The sequence below is a fragment of the Martes martes genome, assembly GCF_963455335.1.
Source record: "Martes martes genome assembly, chromosome: 4".
Classification (NCBI taxonomy): Eukaryota; Metazoa; Chordata; class Mammalia; order Carnivora; family Mustelidae; genus Martes; species Martes martes.
This window is the reverse complement of record NC_137891.1, coordinates 166,913,968-166,924,109: the sequence shown is the minus strand read 5'-3', so window position 1 is coordinate 166,924,109 and position 10,142 is coordinate 166,913,968. Positions and strand designations below refer to the sequence as shown.

The 10,142-nt window shown below is 53.2% G+C and overlaps 1 protein-coding gene across 1 annotated transcript in view; it reads left to right on the top strand.

Moving 5' to 3' along the window:
• Positions 1–1,471: 1,471 nt before the first annotated feature.
• The window catches only part of AZIN2 (antizyme inhibitor 2), a gene marked incomplete at its 5' end in the record, with an annotated part of 38,586 nt that continues 29,915 nt past the window's right edge, over positions 1,472–10,142 (top strand). The window contains 2 exons of the mRNA XM_080800749.1: positions 1,472–1,576; positions 3,107–3,280. Coding sequence (XP_080656875.1) covers positions 1,472–1,576; positions 3,107–3,280 — 279 coding nt within the window. The remainder of the gene's footprint in view (positions 1,577–3,106; positions 3,281–10,142) is intronic.

The following is a 10,142-nucleotide window of genomic DNA, read 5'->3' as shown; positions in this document are numbered from 1 at the left end:
TAGTCAGAGATTTCCCAGAGCAAATAGAAAACCTCCTGGCTTCCTGCCCGCTCGCTAAGATCCATGATCCAGGACCTAAGCTTCCCAGCGTGTAGGCGCTCGAGATTCTGAGGTGGCGGTTCTGCAGTTCCCATTTCCCAGTGTGGGGTAGCTGTGCAGCCCGCCCAGCTGGGAGGATTGAAGCTTACTCGGGTTTGCGGAGCAGGGTGGCAGAGCTGAATGCTTTATGTCGGAATCGACCAATAGGATGGCGGCACCCGGTTGCCCGGGCTACGGAGGCGGCCGAGAGGGGCGGGGCCTGGGCGCCAGGGGCGGGGCCTGGGCGGGGCTTATATAAGTAGGCGGCAGGGGGCAGGCGGGGCGTGGGGTCGGTGGCTGCTGGGCGGGCGGGGCGCAGGCCGCGGGGCCCGAGCCGGGGGGAGCGGGCGAGCGGAGGCGCGGAGGATCCGATTCACTCGCTGGGGAGACCTATGGGCCGAAGCCGTGTAAATGCGTTTTAAGGCGAGTGCGGGGAGTGGCTCGGGGAGCCTCCGGGGGCGGACGCCCTCGGCTCCAGTGCTGACCTGCCCCCGGCCCCCTTGCCTCCTCTCAGCAGGGGCCTCGGCTCCGCAACTGCCACTCCTCCTTGGGGTGTTGCACAAGTTTCGAGGTCACCGGCGACCCCCCCTAGCAGCGCGCCTGGCTCTGGCCCCCGCGAAGGAGGACGGGGCTTGGTAAGGTGATGTGGGGGGCGGGTCCTTGGCCCTGCACTCGGGAGGGCTCACCCGGGCAGTACCTCAGACTTCGGTTCCCGCCCGGGAGCCCGCGACCCCTACCCACCATGTGGCCCCATGCAGGCTTAGAATCCTGGCACGTCAGGACGTGCCCGCCAGCTGCCCCCCTCCCCCCCATTTACAAACGGTGAAACTGAGGCTCGGAGAGGGGACAGGGCATAGCCAAGGTCACGGAGCGGAGGGGGGACTCGAACCTAAGCTCCTGCTCTGGGGCTGAGACTCCTTAGTGGGGCCACCCCCAGCCTTTTTAGTTGGGCGTGGTCAAAACTGGGGGTCCCCTGAAAACTTCCCCACCCGAGCTTCTTGGTTTTTCTGCTCCCTCTCGTTCTTTCCCTTTTTGCTAAAACCCGAATTTCATAACTGGCAAGGATCTCTAAAATATCCATCCGTTTTGCAGATGGGAAAACTGAGGCTCAGAGAGGCAGTGACATCTAGGCATGTTATGCCTTGTCTCAGTCCAGGATTCCTGATCGTCCCCACCCTTCCCAGGGGGCCTAAGCTCTCCAGGCTTGAGCTGGCGGTAGGGTGTGACAGAACTGGGCCGCCGGCTTGGGGAGGTCAGAGGGGCAGTGGAGGGCAGCCGTCCAGCGAGCCCCCTCACTTTACTCCCTCTTCCCCCGCAGTGTGTTGCATACTTTCTAAGGCGGCGGGCGGCGGGGCAGCGGCTCCATCCAGCCCAACGGCTCCTCCTCCTCGGCATGGCTGGCTACTTGAGCGAAACAGACTTTGTGATGGTGGAGGAGGGCTTCAGCACCAGAGACCTGTTGGAGGAGCTCACTCTGGGGGCCTCACAGGCCACCGCGGTGAGGGACGGGGAGTTGGGGTGGGTCTCTTATTCCCCATGCAGGCCCAGCTGCCTTTCCTGGAAGGACTCCTTCATATCTGGCATTCAGTCTTTGCTGTTGACCAGAGATGGGCTCATTTGACCCCCATTTCCTTGTTTTTGCCCCAAACGTTGTCCTTCTTGCCTGCCCTGCCCTGATGAACAGCACCACCACCTTCTACCCCGCCCTCTAGGTCAGAAACCTGGGAGTCTGGCTTGCCCCCCTCCCCAGGGCACCACCAAGCTCATTACACCACCAGCCTGCCCCCCCGGGGTGCTCTGCTGGGCCCTGGCTTTGTAGTTCAGACCTCATCTCTCTGGGGGCCCACTAACCTCGTCCCTGCCTCCTCTCACTAGCCACCCCCAGCCCAATCACAGCCATGCTCAAACTCAGAATCGGTGGGCGGTCCCCAATCGCTTGCAAGGTCAAGCCGGAGTTCTGCCTTCAGAGCCCCGCGGCCGCCTGGCTCTGCCCAGAGCGGATCATGCTTGATCCCCGCCAAACCACTGCCGCTTCCTGAAGATGCCGTGTGCTGTTATCGCCCCTCGGCCCAGGCTGTTCCCTCTGCCTGGAATGCCCTTCTCCCAGCCTGTCTCACTCTTACCTATTTCCGTCCTTCCTCCTTACTCATCAGTGTCACTTTGTCCTAATCTCCCGGGCTGATTTTGTATTTCCTTTTCTCTGTGGCCTCTACCTCGTTGTGGAGAAACTCCGGGAGAGCATTTATTGAACGGGCCTGTCATCGCTCGGAGGGTTGGTTGCCTTCAAGACCCAAGCGCCTACAGGGCCAGAGCCCTGTCTGGTCACCTGTGTCCCTTAGCATCACGTCAGACACCAAGTGGGCTTCAGTAAAAAAGTGTAGCGTAAAAGGGAAACTGAGTTCCAGTGAGGCTTGAAGTAAATGCTTTCTTACCCGGAGCCTCGTACAGGTTTTGCCCTTAGCAAATCTGTGGTGATCCGTTGCTCACAGGCAGGGGTCGCAGTGGAGGTGGGACTCATGCAAGGCTTCAGCGGGCGCCTACGTGTGGAAGGCCGCGGGCCGCAGGCCATAGCTTTGGCCTGCAAGGAATCTATCTTTTTCTGGAGAAGACGAATGTATATACAGCTCTGATACTTTGAAAGCATGTGTTACATGCAGCGAGAGCCCTAAAGGCAGAGTGGCGTTATTGTTTCGCGGGAGGTAGCCTGTGAGGGGAATCTTGAAGGTAGACTGGGAATTTGCCAGATCCGAGTGGGGGCAAGTGTATTCTGCGCCAAGGGCATGGTGGGAACGAGAGCTCAGAAGGTTTGAAGCTGGAGCTGGAGCTGCAGCGAGGGGAGGAGGGGACTTGAGCCAGATCACAGAACCCCCAGTGCAGCTGGCCTTCTGTGCAGAGAACGGTAGAAGTAGAGCCGGGTGGCTTGGTGGCCAGAGTGGGGCCTGGGGCAGGTTCCCTGGGAAGATGGCAGATGGCACGCACCAGGAGGGAGGTAAGCAGGGGGGGTCTCACATTCACTCTTCTCGTGCAGGGTGACGTCGCTGCCTTCTTCGTGGCCGACCTGGGTGCTGTGGTGAGGAAGCACTTCTGCTTCCTGAAGTGCCTGCCTCGAGTCCGGCCTTTTTACACGGTCAAGTGCAACAGCAGCCCGGGTGTGCTGAAGGTCCTGGCTGAGCTGGGGCTGGGCTTCAGCTGTGCCAACAAGGTGAGCCCCTATCCGCCCCCCACCCCTGCTTACTGACCCTCTCTGCCTGCTCAGCACACAGGAGGCTGGGGTGCTGCCATAGGCCCCCACCCCCTGGGACAGGCCACCCACTTGGAAGAGGGCTTGAAGGCTTGAGGGAGGGAGAAACAAGCATGGAGGTTCTGAATGGGAAGTGGTGTGTGTGTGTCTGGGCAGGTGGGTCACCTTATTCATGGAGATTTTCAGGCTTCTTGGCTTAGAGCTCTGCATGGTATCCTTCTAATTAAAACAAGACAAAACAAAACAAAAATACCTTCTTATCATCGTTTTTTTTTCTTTTATAGTCTTAGTAATGTGTGACAGTACCTTTTCTCAACTAGTCCTTTGAGAATTCTGTTGTGTTGCCAATTTTGCTGCCTTTCTAATGAGATTACTACTGTTGTCTGAATTCCCCTCCTGCTCTCTCTAGATTTACTCTGCTTACTTACTATCGTTCTCTGTTCGTCGGACTGCAGTGTGCGGGTCAGTGTGTAACTAGGGTTGGCAATCCAGTGTTGAGTAAGACAGGCTCTGTCGTCTGCGGGTTGAATGCTTCGCTCATCTCTTCTCTTCCTGTTCTTAGTTGATGACAGTCTTCAAGCGTATAAAGTTTCTCAGAGTACTGCTTTGGACACATTTAGTCATTCAGCAAACCTTCCTTGAGCACTACCAGAGGGCCCATTTCAGGTGGGGATTTAGCAAGTGAACAAACCAAACCAAACCAAAAAGGCCCTTTTTCATGGAACTTGCTTTCTAAAAAACAAACAAGTGAAACGATGAAAATCTATGTTGTTTTAGATGGTCATTGCTAGGGAGAAAGTTAAAGTGGGGAAGGGAAGTAGGGAATGTTAGGAAGGAAGATTGTACTTTCATGTAGTTTGGCCAGAGAAGGCTTTGCTGAAATTTGAATACGGACCCAAAGGAAGCAAAGGATCAAGTCAGGTGGGTAACTAGGGGACGTGCTTCCAGGCAGAGGAAACAGCAAGTGTAAAGGCCCTGAGGTGAGAACAAACCTGGTGGGCGTTGCTTTGTGAGGTTGTCATTACTGTTATTTTTTTAATGGTTAGTAATGATTGTTTTGAAGGGAACTCGTTTGAAATCCTGTCTGGCAGTGTGGCTGAGTGTTAGGAGGAGGAGGATTCTAGAAAGGGACCCTGGAGGAGAAGGGAGAAGAGCTAGCCTGGGCAGGATGACAGGGTGGAGGGATTCTGGGTGGGAAGGAGGTGTGCACCATGGTGGGATGGTGAGAATAAGCAGGTTAACCTTTCTCAAAGACAATGTTAATGCTCTGAGTGATAGATGAGTCTCTTCCTATTGTCATCGCAAAGCCTCTTGGCATTAGCTCTTCCTTTGCACACCTAGCTTCATGCGTGTCTCACGTCAAGCCCATGAGGAGCGTAGGAGAGAGATCGCCATTTTACAGTGGAGACTGGGGCCAACTGTGTGCAGCTTGCTGGTAGCAGAGCCTGGATGTCCCCCTGCAGGCCTGCCATGCTGGGGCTCGGCTCTGGGAGAGGAGGGAGGGGCTCCTTTCCAGGCTTCTTGGTCTAGGGGTGAAGAAAAGGAGCCAACCCCCCTGACAGGTCCTATGCATCTGGAAACCCAGAGGTGGGACACTGTGCTTGACCATCTGGCCTCAGAGCTGGCCTCCAAAGAGCAGAGTTAGAGGGGGTTAGGGCTTAGACTTTGAAGTCCGCAGGGACGTTAAAAGTATGTACTGCTGTTGAGTGCTTCTGTCCTATCAGGCATTTTGCCAAGTGTTTTCTGTACATGATCTCATTTTATTCTCACAACAACCCTGTGAGGTAATTATTATTACCCTGATTCTGACAGCAGCCCTGTGAGAAAGCACTTAACAGACCGGGAAAGGGGTGCAGGACATAAGTGACTCACTGGGGAGTGGCCACGTGTATAGTGTGGCCAGTGGTAGTGTGGGGTCTCCAGCTGTCTCACTGCATCTGTCCATGTCCTTGGGGAGGGGATGGCAGAGCTAGGCCCCAGCTGGTGACGATTGCCTTTGCTAACCCCCAGGGCTGAGAGGGGCCATGGCTCCCTCCCTGCAGTTGAGATGATCCCACTTACTGAGAGGTGGCTCTGGGAAGCACAGCTTTTCTTGGAAGGCCAAGACTGCCCTCTTCTGGTTGGCCATCATTAGTGGCTACACTTAACATCACCATGTCCTTGGCCAACATTGACCTAGGATCTGGTGTGAGCGGTAGGCTGGGTGTAATTATGCCATGGACAGGTCAATGGCACAGGCCATGCCTTGCGTGGGGCTCTCGTCCACCCACCCACCTTCCCAAGGACCTTATGTCATCTCCCCTGCCCCCATTCTGCCTTTTCTTGCTGTCTCTATCAGCATCCTCCCATCTTTTTTTTTTTTTTAAAGATTTTATTTATTCATTTGACAGACAGAAATCACAAGCAGAGAGGCAGGCAGAGAGAAAGAGAGGGAAGCAGGCTCCCTGCTGAGCAGAGAGCCCGATGCGGGGCTCGATCCCAGGACCCTGAGATCATGACCCGAGCCAAAGGCAGACGCTTAACCCACTGAGCCACCCAGGTGCCCCAGCATCCTCCCATCTTAAAAAGACTTCCAGGGACTCCACACCACCTCCTGTGCAGTCCTGTGCTCTCTTCATGGCCAAACAGAGCTGTCTACACCCGCTTGTCTGTGTGCACCTGGCTCTTACCTCTAACCCCGGCATCTGAGCCATGCGTCCCCATTTCCACTGTCACCACTCTGAGGAATCTCTTACCAACTTCCCCAGCGATCTCCCAAGACTCAGTAAGCACTTGATTTTAAACATGCATTTTAAATTATTTGAAGAATACATTGATTCATTCACGCACACACATCATGTAGGCCATCAGCTTTGTGTCTCCAGAGATAATCACCATTATCTCTGTTTGACTTTGGTGGGTATATGGTGTTTAAAAAATGCATACAAATATGATCCATAGAAAATATACAAAACATAAAAGATGTTTATGTGGTGGGGACTGTGTCGCAATAGCTTTAAGCTTGGCAGGTGTTGGAGATCTGTCCGTGTAGATGCATTTAGACCCTGTCAGGGGCACTCTTTGGTTCTCTTATTATCCGGACTCTCAGCAACATTCAACACGTGACTGTTTGTTTTTGGGGTAAGAACACTTAACGTGAGGGACTCCTGGGTGGCTCAGTTGGTTAAGCATCTGTCTTCAGCTCAGGTCATAATCCTGGGGTCCTGGGGTCGAGTCCCACGTCAGGTCGCTTGCTCAGTGGGAAGTCTGCTTCTCCCTCTCCCTCCGCCTCTCCGCCTGCTTGTGTGAGCACATGTGCCCCCCCCCCCGCTCAAATAAATAAAATCATAAAAAAAGAACAACACTTACCACGAGATCTACCCTCTTAACACATTTTTAAGTGTACAGCACAGTATGATTGATTGTAAACGTGGTTCAGCAGATTTCTAGAACTTCCTTCATCTTGCAGGACGGGAACTTTATACACAGTAAGAGCTACTCCCCATTTGGGACAGATTCTTTTTAAAAACACTCAACGATAACCTATGTTCCTAGTTTAAAGATTCCAGAAGTAAATGAGAGGAACTGGAGTGCTGCTCTGCACCTGCCCTCCCTGCCCCACCCCCCCCCCCCCCCCCGCACCTGTGAGAGTTGACACCCTCCTTCTGTATGGATAGGAGTCACAAGATAAGGTTTGCCACGACAAGACTATATAATCTAGGTCTTGTTCCCCTTCTGGATGAGTCCTTGCTCCTCCCCTCTCTGCAGGTCCTGGGTGCCCGACTTCCCTCTCTCTCAGTGGGAGAGCGCCTTCGGATTCTGTCTCAGTCTCCCTTTCTCTTGTAAACTCTCCCTCCTCTTAGGGAATTTCATCTCCTCCCACTGCTGTAGATACCATCAGTATGCCACCACCTCCCACATTTCGATCTCCAAACCAGACCTTATATATCCAGTGGCTGCCTGGATCCCAGAGGTCACCTAGAACCCAGTGTGCTCCAACGCTCTCACCATCTTCCCCTTGGAGAAGGGCTGCTTGGCCTGCTGGGTGTGGAGTCAGACAGCCCCAGGAGCTAGCCACCACCACGCTTGCCAGCCCTGCCCCTGGAGTACCTCTCTCCCATCTGTTTCCTCACCTCGGGAGATTGCCACCAGTCCCCCACAGAATCCTCTCGGTCCTTCCTGAGTCTGTGCTCACATGGTAGCCAGTGATGTGCATTTAAACCTTGCAGTTCAAGTGCAAATCCTACTGTGCCATTTCCCTCCTCGAAACCCTTCCAACGGATTCCCTTGAGTCGCAGGATAAAATAGAAATCCACATCAGCCTTCTCGGTCTCCCTGTTGGCTCTGCCCACCTCCCTGACACCTTGTCTTCCCCCCACGGTGCTCCCCCTGCCCAGGCCACTCCAGGGTCCCCTGGTCCTCGACCAGGCTGAGCACATTCTGCCTCAGGGTCTCGGCAGCACCTTCTTCCTGCTACCAGAAAGTTCTTTCCTTCCCTCTGGGCCTGGACGAGGCCTCCTGTGGAGCTCAGCTTCACTTTCTGACCTTCAGAAAGGCTGTCCTTGATTCCTCACATCCAGGTCCCCCGTCGGGCTCTCTAGTATCCCATGCCTTTTCCCCACACTCTGCTCGTGTTTGTAACTCCTTCGTCATTCAGTGCTCATTTGTTCTTGCCTCTCCCCCCCCCCCCACCCAAGAAAGCTCCATGGGGTCAGAGATTTTCTGCTTCTCTCACCACTTGTTTTCTTTAGCATCTCAATTGATGCTCCAGGAACACTTCTCCGCTTTGAGGTTGAATTCTCCATCGCAGTACTGTGCTAGAGAGCTTGTGTACCGAAGTCTGACAGTCCTGGGTTAGAATCCCAGCTTTGCCGCTTACCAGCTGTGTGACTTTGGACAAGTCACTTTACTTCTGAGCCTCTGCTTCCTGCCTCATAAAATTATTATGAGACTTAAATACAAATGAATATGAAATATTTAAGGTGATGGCTGGCCTGTGGAAATCCTTCAATGAATAACAGTCGTTACTGTGTGTTTATAGCTAAATCACACGCCCCAGATTGCCACCGTGGCTTCCTCCTCATGTGGTGAAGTCAGGAGCAGAAACACATTTGCACGTCCACTCGGACTCAGGGTCTTTGGAAGCCAGCTGTGAGGGCAGCAGTTCCAGCTCCATTCTGCTCTCTTCCTTAGTGTTTCTGCAGGCAGGTGGGCTTCTCTGAGCTCTGTGTGGTCCTCTGTAAAGTGTGGCCAATGCATATGTCACAGGACAGTTACAGGCATCATGCGAGATAATGCACGGAAGTACCCCATGTTGAAAAATTGCTACATTAAATTAGAGACTTATTATAAACTCAGAATGGCTAAAAATGGCCCTGTGTCGCCTACATTTTTTCGGAGATGGCTTCCTCTTCATTTCCTGCCCTCCATCATAGAGAGTCAGACTTGAGTTTGAAAGCTGGCTCTGCCCCCTGTCTGCTTTATCTCTCCGCTGAGTACCAGTTTCCTTCTCTCTAGAATGGAGTCAGCACCCCTCAGACACTGATTAGTGCAAGGAGTAGATAAAGTAGTGAATCCAAAGCAAGGGTTGGCCGATGATGGATGGTTATCAAAGCCAGGCCACTGCCTGATTCTCTCAGGTTCTATCAGATCATAGCCGTGCTCGTTCACTTGGGCCCTCTCTCTGGCTGCTTTAGTGTTGAGCAGATGTCAGGGAACCTCTATGGCCGGGGTGCCTGGGTGGCTCAGTCCATTGGGCACCTGGCTCTTGGTTTTGGCTCAGGTCATGATCTCATGGTCATGAGATCCAGCTTGGCCTCAGGCTCTGTGCTTGGCCTGGAGTCTGCTTTGGATGCTCTCTTCCTCTTCCTCCCCCTCTGCCCCTCTGCCCCTCTGCCCAGCTGCCCCTTTCCCTGTCTGCTCCTCTCCCTGCTCATGGCTTGCACATGAGCACACAGGTCCTCCTTCTTCCTCTCTCAAAATAAATAAAATCTTAAAAAGAAAAAAAGGAACCTCCGTGGCCCACCAAACCTAAACTATTTGTTCTCTGGCCCTTTTTCTGACATCTCATTCAGTGCCTGCTTGTGGTAGGTGCTCAGTGACAGTGGTTGCTCTCGTCACCACCATTGTCTGTACCATTAATGCCGCAAGCCAGTGGAACTGTGTTCTGTAAAGGTGAGGAAGAGGAGGCCCCTCATGGAGAAGGGCTGGCCAGAGTCACCCAGCAGAGCACCATGCACACAGCAGGCCTTGGGATGTGGGATGATCTGTGTCAAAAGGACTCTTGGTCTGGTGAACTTGCCAGTACATCAAGGAATATTCTTCTTTTTTTTTTTTTAAGATTTTATTTATTTATTTGAGAGAGCATGAGCGTGTGAGCTTGCACAGGTTGGGGGAGGGGCAGACAGAGAGGGAGAGGCAGATTCCCCTCTGAGCAGGGACCCCGGGATCATGATTTGAGCTGAAGGCAGATGCTTAACCAACTGAGCCACCCAGGTATCCCCACCAAGGAATACTCTTTAAACATTAAGTCTGTCAGGAAAATGTATCGTGCCTATTGTTAGGCCTATCATGACTCTATGTAATGTCTTTGAGTGAATTAGAATATATATATATATATGACTTTGTGAGGCTAAGATGCTCTACTGCAAGGAAGTTATAATAACTATATAAATCTATCATGGATTCTCTGTGACTGGGACCTCCCTCACCTCGGTTGTACAGTGCACCACCTGCCCAGCTGTCTGTGGCAGCCTTGTCTGTCAAAGAATGGCGAACTGGCATGAGTCCTGATTTCCGCATATCTGTTGTGTAAAAATGCTGCCCACTTCTTAGGGACCTCCCC